The sequence below is a fragment of the Apiospora phragmitis genome (assembly GCF_038363925.1).
Source record: "Apiospora phragmitis strain CBS 135458 chromosome Unknown utg000010l:1.0-9815664.0:1.0-9183399.0, whole genome shotgun sequence".
NCBI lineage: Eukaryota > Fungi > Ascomycota > Sordariomycetes > Amphisphaeriales > Apiosporaceae > Apiospora > Apiospora phragmitis.
The window spans coordinates 2239077-2252413 of record NW_027117409.1 but is presented as its reverse complement, the minus strand read 5'-3'; the positions used below and the strand labels follow the sequence as shown (position 1 = coordinate 2252413).

The window sequence follows — 13337 nt, the reverse complement described above, 5'->3', positions numbered from 1 at the left end:
TCCACTGTTCTCCAACTCGTCGGTTCCCCTCGTATCCTGATAAAACACCAAATAAAACTGCACACTGGACGCGGACACTTTCTGGCCACCATACAACACCGATATACAAGATGTCCGAGATTACACACCCCACGATTAAGGGTAGGTTTTCTCAACACTTACATGTGATGATGCCGTTAAACTGCTCATCTGGCGATACCCTTGGCTGGTCAAGCCGCCTGGAGGGGGTGTCCTGGAGCAGGTTCCTGCTCGAAAGACATGGGGCCCCTTTCACTGAATTCCATAGACTCACTCGTTGTCGCGATTGCCGAAGTTTATCGGGCTAACAGGAATTAGATGGCTGGTTCAGAGAGATCTCTGAGATGTGGGCCGGTAAGTCTATGCCACTATATCACATTCACCGTCGAGCGGTTCTCATTGCTTACACCGCAGCAGGCCAGGCCATGACCCTGAAGGTCAAGAAGGTGCTCCACCACGAGAAGAGCAAGTACCAAGATGTCTTGATCTTCGAGTCGGAGAAGCACGGCAACGTCCTGGTCCTGGACAATGTCATCCAGTGCACCGAGTACGATGAGTTCTCCTACCAGGAGATGATCACCCATCTGGCCATGCACTCGCACCCCAACCCCAAGAAGGTCCTTGTCATTGGCGGTGGTGATGGCGGTGTCCTCCGTGAGGTCGTCAAGCACGAGTGTGTCGAAGAGGCCACCCTGTGTGACATTGATGAGGTAGGGTTCCACTCACCGGCTACCCATGTCCTCCTATAAGCGAACCCAGGCGACTGTATTGACGACTGAATAGGCTGTCATCCGTCTCTCCAAGGAGTACCTGCCCAAGATGGCCGAGGGTTACAAGCACCCCAAGAGCAAGGTCCACGTTGGTGATGGCTTCAAGTTCTTGAACGACTACAAGAACTGCTTCGATGTCATTATCACCGACTCCTCCGAACCCAGAGGGTCCTGCCGAGAGCCTGTTCCAGAAGCCCTACTTCCAGCTGCTGCATGATGCTCTGAGGGATGGCGGTGTCATCACCACTCAAGGTTCGTCCCTGCATGTCTAGTGGTGCCTTACCACCATATTGTATTGAACTTTCCGCTAATTACAACGAACAGCCGAGAGCCAGTGGCTGCATCTTCCCCTGATCACTAAGTTGAAGAAGGACTGCAAGGAAGTGTTCCCCGTGGCCGAGTATGGTTTCACCACAATCCCCACCTACCCCTCGGGCCAGATCGGCTTCATGGTCTGCTGCAAGGAGGCTGGCCGTGATGTCAAGACACCCCTGCGCAAGTGGTCGGCAAGGAGGAGGTCAAGCTCTGCAGATACTACAACTCCAGAGTTCACGAGGCTGCCTTTGTTCTCCCCAACTTTGCTGCCGAGGCGCTCAAATAGGTTATGCACCATGGTGAAGGTATGGGATACTGCTTTTGTGGACTGGCATCCGGATGCGAAAACAATCATCCTACCAGTATGAAACGATCTATCGCCTTAAAATATGGGAACCAAAAAAAGGATGAGGATATATGACTACACAACTTTGAAGTCGCGGCGATAGAGAACCTCGTATCTAGCAGACTACCTACCAATATAACCAATGCAGGTAAATTGTTCCAGTATGTAACAGATTGGTGATGCCTTATACTTTGTCCCTCTTAACACTCATTATATCAGCGAGAAGCGCTTGAAGGTTCGGCTAGGACAACATGCGAGAACACCCATTTCGTAACCATCAAATGCGAACTCCCGGACGAGTCTTGGGCTCGGGTAGGATTGCATCACCGATACCCCACTATCGCCGCAGCTTATCTGGCTGCCCCTCTCAAGTCGGTTCTGGCAATTGCCCCAATGGCATGGCATCTACTTGTATTTACATGCACTTAGCTGACAATGCATTCTCAACAACCACCATGAGACCTTTTCTGCGGGCCTCAAGCCTTTTTTGCAAATTCGCACCGTCTTTGTCACCCGCCGCCTACTTCCGAGGGCCACTGACACGCACAATGGCGACCACTACCACACCATCACCCGTCCTCAAGAAGCCCGTGAAGCTGGCCTGCATCCAGCTTGCCAGCGGGCCGGACAAGGCCGTCAACCTGGCGCACGCGCGCGACAAGGTGCTCGAGGCCGCGCGCGACGGCGCCAAGATCATCGTGCTGCCCGAGTGCTTCAATTCCCCCTACGGCTGCGACTACTTCCCCCGCCTACGCCGAGACGCTGCTGCCGAGCCCGCCCCCGCGCGACCAGTCCCCCTCCTTCCACGCCCTGTCGGCCATGGCGGCCGAGGCGAAGGCCTACCTCATCGGCGGCTCGATCCCCGAGGCGGCCCCGGACTCGGACTCGGACTCGACGGCGAGTAGTGCCGCCGACCAGGAGGGAGATGCGGACAAGAAGAAGAAGAAGTACTACAACACGTCGCTGACGTTCGGCCCCGACGGCGGCCTGCTCGCGAGCCACCGCAAGGTGCACCTGTTCGACATCGACATCCCGGGCAAGATCACGTTTCGCGAGAGCGACGTGCTGTCGCCGGGCAACAAGGTGACGCTGGTGGACCTGCCGGAGTACGGGCGCGTCGGCGTGGCCATCTGCTACGACGTGCGGTTCCCCGGAGCTGGCGACGGTGGCGGCGCGCAAGGGCTGCTTCGCGCTCGTGTACCCGGGCGCCTTCAACACGACGACGGGCCCGCTGCACTGGCGCCTGCAGGGCCAGGCCCGTGCCATGGACAACCAGATCTACGTCGCCCTGTGCAGCCCCGCACGCGACGACGCGGCCTCGTACCGCGCCTGGGGCCACAGCCTCATCGTCGACCCCATGGCGCAGGTCCTCGTTGAGGCCGAAGAGGCCGAGACCACCGTCTGCTGGGAGCTGGACAACGCCAAGATCGAGGAGACTCGGAAGAACATCCCCCTCGTGGGCCAGAGGCGGTTCGATGTCTATCCCGACATAAGCCAGGGTAAGATACGGTTTGAAGAGTGAGACACGCTGGACACGGCGTTGGATTGATGACAGGAGTCAAGTGCGCCTACGCGTAAATATATCCCGATGCTCTAGACTGCTGAGCATTCTCGAGATTTCAGCGCTATTGAATTATCCAATGTTGAGTGTCATTTTCATTGTTCTATTGTGTAAAACCGCAAGATTTTCATGTGGAACGCCATTTTGTCTATATTCGGGCGCCCTGCCCTCCGAGATCTCTATATTTTGTTCAAGTGCCTCCCATTGTGACTTCTAGGACCAGTCGCAGCTCCTAGCCAGGAGCGCCGCCAGCTTTTCCAGAGCGGCCTGGTCAATATCGTCAAAGCCCTCGAGCACGGCGCAGTCGATGTCAATGATGGCCACCACCTTGTCATCCACCACGATGGGCACGACGATCTCGCTCTTGCTGTCGCCGTCGCACGCGATGTGGCCGGGGAACTGCTCGACGTCGCGCACCAGCTGCGTGGTCCGCGTGGACGCGGCGGCGCCGCACACGCCCCGGCCAAAGTAGATGGTCTGGCAGGCCACCTTGCCCTGGAAGGGACCTAGTATGAGCCGCGGCTTTTCCGGCGACGCGGATGCATCTAGTGTGTAGAAACCTGTGAAGGGGGGCGGATTGACATGGTGAGAAAGGGGGCGTGAAGAATTGCGATATAGAGAGAGCAAGGGGGGGACACTGTACCTGCCCAGTTGACATGGGTGCTAGGCTCCGGAAGGGACTTGTACGCGTGCCATAGCAACGAAGCAGCGTTGGATAGGTTACTGGTTATCCCGTTAGGTCCAAGGGATTGTCACGTTTACGCCCAATACCAATAGGCGGCCCTCGGATGAAGAGCATGCTCACCAGACCTATATTCAGAGGCGACGAGTCAACTTTCTCTTCTGCCATCCAGATAGAGACGGATAATCACATATCAAACGAAAAGTAGGATTTATCTCCCAGAACTAACCCAATTACGCTGGCCGTCAAAAAGACCCTCGGCCTGCAGCAGGACTTGGTCGTAGGCCTGCTGTTTCGTGACACCTTCGGCAAAGTTGGAGGCGTCGGCGTGCACCTAACGAATGAACGTATCAGCTCGTGTAAGTGCCATTATTTGGATCGATACGACTGGTCCGTCACCGACAAACCCGAGACCAAACGCATTCAAGGGCACTAACCATTTTGATTATTATATCGTGCTGTCAGCCGGAGAAGCCACTTAAATCAAGTTCAAAAAAGAAAATAAGCTCGAGACGATGTTCCAACACCCGTTCACCGATAGTTTCGAAATCTCGGACTCTGGCAGGTTCTTAGACGCCCAAAGCTCATGTTTTAGAAGATTTTGACAGTACGCTACGCAAGGACCGTTTGTGGGGGGAAGAGAACTCGCAACTCCCGCCGGCTTCCCGTGTCTCGTCCGCTCACTACCTACTTTAGGTCAAGAATAAAGCGACTATCTGGGTCCATCTTACCTAACTGGAACTCCACTTGGCGACTACCAAGCTTGCCTTGGAGAGGGACTGACAACGCATCACTGTCAACATCATCGTCGTCTTACTCTAATTACTTAAGTAGGTATGAAAGTCTTGACTTGGCGGAGCCAGTTTTGCAAAGACGTATTTTATTAGTAATAGGGATCACCACTTCAGCGTCCATTGTGCTAATATGGCAGAAGAGACGACACAGAGAGAAGTGCATATAGCTGCAACCAGCTCAGCCCTAAGAAATCAATTACGATGACGTCTACGGGGTACTGTCGAGAATGCTTCACCGGAACACTGCACGGCGACGCTGTACTGACGGGCCGTGTTGAGCATATCCACGGCTTGCCAACTTATGTTGCCCAGCCGGAAGCGGGTACTCAGCCAAAAGCACTCATTGTCATCATCTCTGATGGCTTTGGCTGGGAATTGCGGAACACCCGGGCCCTGGCAGACAGTTATGCCAGACGGGGAGAATTCCTTGTTTACTTGCCCGATTTCATGGACGGTTAGAATCTCTCCCTGACCGTGTGCCCAGTCCGTGATCCGTGATACGCAATGTACTGACACGGTGGATTGAAAGGGGCGGCACCATCTCAATCCCTTCTGGCCGATATAGACGGCTTCATGGCGCCATCTCCAGATTGGTATACCACTCTTGTCAAGAAGCCATACTGGGCCCTGAAAACGATCGCTTTGATAGTCCCGTTCCTTTTTTGGACCAGACAATCTGTAGCAAAGCCACGGACTGTCAAGTTCTTTCAAAACCTACGGGCCAACCCGCCACCCTTTAAAACGCAGAACCTGAAGATTGGCGTAGCCGGTTTTTGCTGGGGCGGCTCCCATACCATCTTCCTGACCCAAGACAACCCCAAGACTCGGGTAGCTCCTCCAGGGTCTGGGGAAGGCGTGCCGTTGGTCGTCTGTGGCTTCACAGCTCACCCGTCCTTCGTGTCTATGCCTTCGGACATCCTGGCCGTCCGGTTGCCACTTAGCGTGGCCAATGGGCCGGATGACGCCTTTTTGGGTCGGGAGAAGATGGTCCAGCTGACGAAGATCCTCGAGGCTAACGAGGATGTGGCGCACGAAGTTGTGGTCTACGAGGGCGCAAGGCATGGCTTTGCCAACCGGGGTGACCCAAACGACCCGAAGCAGGCAGAGATGGGCTTGCGGGCCGAAGACCAGACAGTGAACTGGTTTATCAAGCACCTTGGCTAATGGCTTAACGCCAATACGGTTGGTCACATTCTAATGTCAATATACAGGAAGGGATTTTGAATAAGTACTTCGTGTGACCCCTCGACAATAAGAAGTAAGTCACATGCCGTGATTACAGTCTGGTACATTTCCCCCTTGCGTGCGTGACGTTGTGCTGGACTTAGTCGATAGAGCCAAGTTGCTGGAAGACCAGGATAAGACGACTGATGACCTTGGCCCGTCATCGACTTATCCGTATGGAGTATACTGTTTGTGCACTTGGTAAGCGGAGGTTGCCTTGAACGTTATATAATTCGCTCGACAAGGTAGTCGATGGCGGAAAAACTTATGGGGGACCAAGCTCAACTAGGTAGTTCTACTCGGGTCGAGTAATAGCAACGGGAAGTCGGTTCCAGACTGGATGCTTGTACGCGCGAGCTGATTGCTCTACCCATGCAAATATACCTATGTACCTAACCGTCACACAGCAAACACTTTTAACGAATCAGCGTGGTTCTCGGTCTGACGCCCGACGACTTCTACAACCAGACGTCGAGGGGGCCAGCCTACGTACAACTTTGAAGTAAGGGGTCATATCAGTGAACGAACAACTGCAAATGGAAGTAAAAGTACCGTGCATTAGTAGAAGTCCCAGGTCTCGACTACTCATTTCTTGGTCGGCGAATTCGGCGAGGTCGTATCGTTAATTGTCTTAAGCAATGCTCGGCAATCTCCGTAAATCTCATGTTGGAAGGTTCCGCCGCTGGGAAGCTAGGCAATCCCACTACTGACCTCACTTTTGTGACACTGACAGCGCCTATGCTCCAGTTCTCATGTTCCCCCCTCATGACGACCGGCACCGAGTCTCACGGTCGAGACTCCGGCCCGATCCTAGGCATTAATTTGACTGAGACTCGACCTGGAAGCTGGGCTGAGAGGGAAACAGGCTAGCGGCCGGCCTTCCATGCGAGGGAAGGCTTCGGGGGGGGGGGGTGGCCTAGAAGGCTAGAGACCCAGGCTCTGCCCATGGTTCCCCTGGAGTCCTGGAGTGTGATCGACATGATGGACGCTTGGCCCCATTGGCCGACCCGCAGTGCGTGGTGCGTGGTGTGCAAAATGCGTCTCTACGGCGGAGCAACGAAGGTGTTGGCTCTTTTTGCGCCTTTCAGCATTCAATCCAAATGCCCCAGAATGCCCACCGCTTGTCATCAACTCGCTTTATTTTAATCCTAACCGCCCCAGCATTATTAGGTCAAAGCCACTTCGACCCGACAATGTGGTTCGCCATTCACACAACCCAGGACATGTCACAACACTTGCCATAGCTAACGTCCCGGGTTTCATTGAATTAATAATAATAAAATTCAAGCTTGAAGCGGACGGCCAAGTCTTGGGCACTCACTCGGTTCAATATGTGAATATTGCCAGTGACGACTCGCAATTTCCTAGGTACACCGCTTCTATCTCCTATAAATCCGGCCTCCCCGAAGGGCCCCAAAACAATATATCCTTCACGAAGTCAATCGTCGTCAATTCGAAATCGATTATGACGAAGAAAGTCGCCGGGTCCTTACCTGAGAGCGGCCTTTCAAAAACGGAGGGAGACTCTGGTGTCCACATCAGTGAAACTTCATCATCATCCACTGAGAGAGCCGGTGCGGATGAGTCGAAGGACAGTGCCTCTTGCAGCGATAGTGCAAAGGCCAAAGTGCCGGACAGTGAACCGAGCACAGGGATTGGGCTGAGCTGGGAAAACTCGGGCACGAGCGACGGGACTCAGGATAGCGAGGCCGCCTCGGACAATGCTTCACTAAGTTCTGACGATGCCACGCCCATAGCAAATGGAAGCGTCGCGGGTCTAGACTGGGCCGAACCGGTAATTAGCACCTTGACTCCGTTGCAATGCAAATCGTCGTCCTTAGAGAGACAAGATGCTCATGACTGGTATCTCCATCGCAGGACTTTGGAGATCATTTTGACGACGCAGACTCGGCCCTTGGAGACGATAGGTAACTACAGCAGCAACTAGCCCAATCCTATAGCAGTCCAGGCTGATAGAGAAACTAGTGCAAGTTCGACACAGTCCCTATCGTCGAGCATATTGCAGTATCGCATGATCCACGGACGGAGGTACCACAGCCTCCGCGGGGATGGCGACACAGAATATTGGTGAGCTTCTGAAGGTATATTCGTCGTGGTGGTGAAGTTGCTGATGCCTCGCAGGCAGCCCAATGACGAGCAACAGAACTTATATGCAGAATATTCGTAAGTCTTGAACCCGCCAGATTGTCTCCGGTGAATCCAAGCTTAGTATTCATACGGTCTATAGACACCACGCAAACCTGTTGTTACTTGACGGCAGACTATACCTTGCCCCGATTCCAGAAAACGTCCAGAACGTCCTTGATGTTGGTACGGGGATTGAACAAGTAAGTTGCCATGGTTGATGCGCTCCTGAACGATACTGACTTCTTCTTGGCAACAGTGGGCTATGTATATTTAATCTTCCAATGCCACCCTCCTTGGTATGATGCTGACCGGACTCCCAGAGACTTCGGAGACGCTCATCCTCACGCTCAAGTAAGAGGCGTGGACCTGTCACCTATCCAGCCAGCTTGGATACCACCCAACGTCCTTTTTGAGATAGACGACATAGCTCAGGAATGGACGTACCAGCCAAACCACTTTGATTTCATATACCTACGGTCACTCCACGGTTGCATCAAAGACTGGGATGCGTTTTTCCGAGAAGCATACAAATGCTGCAAGCCTGGAGGCTGGGTCGAGACCTTCCATATGGACCTGAGACCGCAGAGTGATGATGGCTCGGTTCGATCTGGCATGGCAATTCATTCCATTTATGACCATCTCGTGGCTGCCGGTCGCCGCATGGGCAGGCCTATGGACCTCCTAGCCCAACAAACCATGGTGAGATCCATGGAGGCGGCGGGCTTCGTGGATGTTCGAGAAACGAACCTCAAGAAGCCGATGACTGGTAGTTTCGGAGACAGAAAAATGCGCGAAATTGGCGGCTTCCAGCACGCTGCTTTAACGGAAGGCTTGGAGGGTAGGTCTATACGCACACTCATGCTTGCCCTTGATGGCGCCGAAAGGGGGCACAAAAAAAGCAATCATCCCGTTCTCCGCGTAAGCCGACTAACCCATTGTCCTCTCCCCCTTTTAGGCTTGGTTCTCTACCCTTTAGGCCATGTTCTAGGCTGGCCCCTCATACAAATACAACTGATGCTGGCTCGTGTACGGACGGAACTGGCTTCACAGAAAGTCCATCCTTGGACTCGAGTCCAGATCGTCTATGCCAGGAAACCCGAGTAGAGCCGAAGAGTTCTGGTCGATAATGCATTATAACGGAATATAAGGAGGGAGGGAAGGCATGATGCGGCAAGGTGGCATCCCCTTTGAGGGGTTATCGTCGCCCGGTATGATGGAAACATAGCGCCTTGCTGAGCTGGGTGAACCGCGCACACAACAGCAGGAAAAGGAACTGCTCGTGAGGCCGAGACTCATTTGCTGGAGCATTGGTCTAAGCGATTTTGGTGTTGATATACATACTTTTATACCCTGTATATGCCCAGGACCTACATCATAGTATGGGGGCATTTTATACATATTTACCATTACAAAACCGGCGAAAGGCCGCCATGTACAATGAACAGGGGCTATTCTCAATCATAGACAAAGATTTCGTGCAAAGTCTGGCAGTCATCACACACAAACGGCACGTATGAACCTCTGAGCACTGCAGCCCCCAGAGATCCAAAGGGGCCGCCCAGGCTCTCTGCCCAAGACGTTTCCTCCCTTAGAGTCCAAGTGAGATTATCGCCAGCTGAAGAGAGCTACTCTCCAAAGAAACTTCCTGACAGCACTCGCAACGGCTTCGCATTGACCGAAGATGGGGTGCAAGACCAATTACCTATGAAGGAATGTAGAAAGGCATCTGGAAACATACCTCTTCAATATTTGCGAGCGCAACAGGCGACACCGGCGACTCTTCTTATGGAATAGAAGTCTTCGCTAATATCAACATTCACATTGAACCTGTAAATGAAATAGCTCAAATAATTGTGTACGTTTTGTGATGATTTACATGCCATGGTTTCTATGATTATGACCACATGTGATTTGGACATCAGGTCTGACAGTCCTATAATTAAATCCTGTCAAAGCGATGTGTCCCATCCGGGGGCACTTTGGCCATTCGGGTTGGCCATCGTATCAGGTTTACGAGGCCCAGCTATTTTGGTACCCATAACTTATCCTTCTCAGAAAAACGCCGGTCATCATGAAATGCAATATGATTTTGTCCCAAAGGATACTGAACGCAACCAAACTCATCACTTATGCTACTTACAGCATAAGGGTGCCAGCCAGAACGAACAGGCTCGCAACGCCAGAAACGGCGAGCATGGTCATGTCCATAGATGGGGCAGGTCGTCCTCCCTCGCTCTTGCCAGACGAGGTAGCCTCCACGGAGCCGGAGCCAGGAGCGGCGGTACCAGTGCTAGTAGAACCAGCGTTCTGAGAGCCGTCACCCTTCAGGCCAGGACCAGTGCCAGCACCATCTTTCATGTACTACAGATATTATTAGCTATCGCGCCAAAGGTTAGGTTAATTTGGCGAGGGGAAAATTACCTTCTTGGCATCGTCAGGGATAGCCGGGAGAGAATCGTCCTCGACCAACCAGTCGTCATCCTTGGGAGGGCACTTGACGGAGTGGGTGGTAGAGGCGGCACCACCATCACCAGTGGGAGTGGGGTACTTCTTGAGAGCATCCTTGAAAGACTTGAAATCGGGGCCATCGACGTCCTTGCTCGTGGGGTCGACAATACCGTAACCGTTACCCTCCTTGGTGTACTCGTAAAGCAGACCGCCAGAATAAACGCCGGTCATCTCCTTGTTCATCAGGGCAGACAACTCCTCAAAGTTGCGACCGTTCGTGATGCAGCCCCACTCGGACAAGAAAATAGGCAGACCGTAGTCCTTGAAGTTCTTGACCTTGACATCCCAGCCCGAGGTCTGGAAGTTCGAGGGCGAGCACCAAGAGTAGTCGTTGAAGGCGAAGAAGTCACTTCGCGCGTCGTCGGATCCACAGTTGAAGTAGTTGGCAGTCTGCATGCGGTTCTTAGACACATCAGCAGCCGAGTATCCAACAGGAATCTTGCGGTATCCGCGGCTTCCGATGTATTGCTTCATGTCACGGGTTGTAGCCTTGACGAAGGGAGCGGACTTGGTCGAGTCGACCTTGTCGTTGATAACCTCATTTCCAGAGAAGAAAGCGAGGGTGTTGTCATACTTCTGGAAGGCGTCGATGGTGGCGAAGACGCTCTGCAAGTAAGCAGCGTTGTAAGACGGGTTGGGCTTCTCGCGGTTGATGGAGTACTTCGGGTTGTTCACGTCGAGCACGAGGTAGATGCCAGCGTCAGCCAGCAGCTTCATGCACTCATCGTGGTTCTTCGAGTTGTCGACCATGTAGACACGGATGGTGTTCACGCCCAGGTCCTTGAAGTTGGCAATGTCCCGTTTGCAAGTCTCCGTGTTAGCCAGAGGGTCGGCCTCGCCAGACGAACCACCGGGCTGGTAGTCAATACCGCGGATGTAGAAGCGCTCCTTGCCGGCCCAGAAGGCGTTTCCGGAGGCCGACACAGCGGTGAGCGAATCGGCACGCTTGGGAAGCTCCGGCTCAGTGGGTGTAGGCCCGGCGACGACCAGGCCGGCCGCGGCTAGGGTGGAGAGAAGCTCGTAGGATCGCATCGTGACAGATGTCTGTGTGTTTTGATGAAACTGAGTTTGTTCCAAAATATGGCTAGCTTAATATCCAGTCCGTGTCAATCCCAAGAGAGTGAGGGATGTCTGATCGAGTCCCCAATACTAGATATGTGCAGAGAAAGAATTACAATGTTCCAGTAGCTTATAAGCGAAGAAGAGGCAGCAGGAACGAGTGAGCTGCCTTGGGAGAAGAAGTTGTTGAGAGGAAGTAACGATTGTGTCGTGGGAAAGTTTGGATTTGGAAGGAAAAAGGGAAGGAAGGATATGGACGAGGACAGTCCAAGAAAACCAAACAGAAGTCAAGGCCAAACAAGCTCTCAACGGGTGATCAAAGGGGAGCGATAGATTACGTGGTATGCACCTTGAAGGAGTGGGTTGCCCATGATTGGCCAGCGAACGTGACGAGAGGCGGGATTCCCACAAGTCAAGATTCCAGTCAACCCCTGGATCCCCATTCGAAGGTTCGGGTGTTTGGGAATTTGCATCTCATTATTTTGGAGAACAGGGAGGTGTCTCTAGCCGTTCCGACAAAACTGCCAGTGCCATGCAGACCATGACCGCGAGATCACGTCGAATGAGGTGTAGTCGAAGGGGAGAGAGGGGGCGTAGCATTAGCATTCTTGCGTGGCGGGTGCAAACGCCAAGGACAGAGCCGGGCCAGCGATCGGCTTAGAGATGCAAGGGGCACTGTCGAGCAAATCCACGCGGCTCCTTGTTCATCGCTATATCAAACGTTGATTGACCCGTTGCCAGCATTGACTGATGACCTATATTCATATCCGCAGCGTTGTACGTGTAATCTAACATGCTTCTACACGTACGCGTACGAGTAGTGAACTTGCAAACATTGAAAGGAGTCGCCATTGAGCTACTGGCCTCGCTCGTGTTTGGTGTCCAAAGCACTGTAGAAACCTACTTCGTATCTGTAGGTAAACACCACATCACCCACCATCAGTAGCCACCACCGCCACTGCAAAGTTCGTATCCACAAAGCCAGCCAGCTGTTTATCTTTTCCATGTCTTGCCAGCCCATTGCATGCCACCTAAAGAGCACTGCCACCTTTCGAGACGGGCCTCCCGACTGCTTTGTTTCAAATACAGGTCTCCCGCTACAGTGTTGCCAGACGGTGGCTGCCTTGATTTTTGATGCTGCATTCGCCCAGATACAGCTTGCCAATGACGCCAGGCTCCCACAAGCACTCCTACCGTACACACACCGTAGGTTGGCCATGCCCAAAGAGTTGAAGCTGCTGCTCTCTTTTTGAGACTCGAGCAGAGTCCATTCCCTGAGTTCAGGTGATCGTGGGGCGGGATGGTTACATGTTTCTATAGCAAGTGGATGCGGCAGTCGTCATGAGGCCCGTTTCCGACCCAGTTTATTCCAAGGCGTCAATCGGATGGCCCAGCTTCCTTCGAAATGCTTGATCTCGAAGCTACAACATCCTTGGCGATCAATCCATGCCCATGCTGCCTTCCGAGGCAAACCTACCTACTACCTAGCTTTTGGCCCCCATTTTGAGTGTCAAAATAGCATCACTCCTTAGTTCGATGCTCCGTCTATATAATAAGGTCTGTTGTTACTGCGCAACTACATGCTTTGTTTGCAACTAGGAGTTAGCTAGGGCCATGTATTGATGTAAACATCCGCTGAACGAGTGCCATATTACCAAGTAAACCAGTATCTACGGTGGTAGATGGCCAAAGCATGTTTTTCTACTACCTACAGATAATGATTGCTTCGATTCATTGTGACCAGTTCTGGGAATACATACAAAACCGGGCTGCTCCTGGCTCTATTACTGTTATTGCGATCCCACGATCACCATACGCCACGAAAACAAGATTAAGAATGACATAAGCTAATCTCGTTGGTCTTCCCAATGGTCTAAGGGGTCTCAATCAACGAAGTCGGCGTCTAGAGGAT

General features: G+C 52.9%; 6 protein-coding genes across 6 annotated transcripts; 4 read left to right on the top strand and 2 right to left on the bottom strand.

Annotated features, from left to right (window-relative positions):
- Positions 1 to 110: 110 nt before the first annotated feature.
- Positions 111 to 1389, top strand: PG994_010469 (uncharacterized protein; the record flags this gene model as incomplete). Its single annotated transcript, XM_066861878.1, has 6 exons — positions 111 to 141; positions 337 to 728; positions 802 to 924; positions 980 to 1040; positions 1113 to 1287; positions 1335 to 1389. The coding sequence occupies 6 exons, from the start codon at positions 111 to 113 to the stop codon at positions 1387 to 1389; spliced, it is 837 nt and encodes a 278-aa protein (XP_066710988.1).
- A 608-nt stretch (positions 1390 to 1997) lies between these two features.
- On the top strand, positions 1998 to 2971 carry PG994_010468 (hydrolase; the record flags this gene model as incomplete). The annotated part of the gene is made up of 3 exons (XM_066861877.1): positions 1998 to 2147; positions 2209 to 2571; positions 2606 to 2971. 3 exons carry the CDS (start codon positions 1998 to 2000, stop codon positions 2969 to 2971), a joined length of 879 nt encoding a protein of 292 aa, XP_066710987.1.
- A 252-nt stretch (positions 2972 to 3223) lies between these two features.
- Positions 3224 to 4132, bottom strand: PG994_010467 (GAF protein; the record flags this gene model as incomplete). The annotated part of the gene is made up of 3 exons (XM_066861876.1): positions 3224 to 3673; positions 3922 to 4026; positions 4100 to 4132. The coding sequence occupies 3 exons, from the start codon at positions 4130 to 4132 to the stop codon at positions 3224 to 3226; spliced, it is 588 nt and encodes a 195-aa protein (XP_066710986.1).
- Positions 4133 to 4687: 555 nt separating this feature from the next.
- On the top strand, positions 4688 to 5650 carry PG994_010466 (dienelactone hydrolase; the record flags this gene model as incomplete). Its single annotated transcript, XM_066861875.1, has 2 exons — positions 4688 to 4940; positions 5016 to 5650. The coding sequence occupies 2 exons, from the start codon at positions 4688 to 4690 to the stop codon at positions 5648 to 5650; spliced, it is 888 nt and encodes a 295-aa protein (XP_066710985.1).
- Positions 5651 to 7175: 1525 nt separating this feature from the next.
- PG994_010465 (uncharacterized protein) lies at positions 7176 to 8962 on the top strand (the record flags this gene model as incomplete). The annotated part of the gene is made up of 6 exons (XM_066861874.1): positions 7176 to 7505; positions 7589 to 7638; positions 7697 to 7798; positions 7853 to 7894; positions 8179 to 8696; positions 8814 to 8962. The coding sequence occupies 6 exons, from the start codon at positions 7176 to 7178 to the stop codon at positions 8960 to 8962; spliced, it is 1191 nt and encodes a 396-aa protein (XP_066710984.1).
- A 1032-nt stretch (positions 8963 to 9994) lies between these two features.
- On the bottom strand, positions 9995 to 11398 carry PG994_010464 (glycolipid-anchored surface protein 5; the record flags this gene model as incomplete). The annotated part of the gene is made up of 2 exons (XM_066861873.1): positions 9995 to 10219; positions 10280 to 11398. 2 exons carry the CDS (start codon positions 11396 to 11398, stop codon positions 9995 to 9997), a joined length of 1344 nt encoding a protein of 447 aa, XP_066710983.1.
- Positions 11399 to 13337: the final 1939 nt, after the last annotated feature.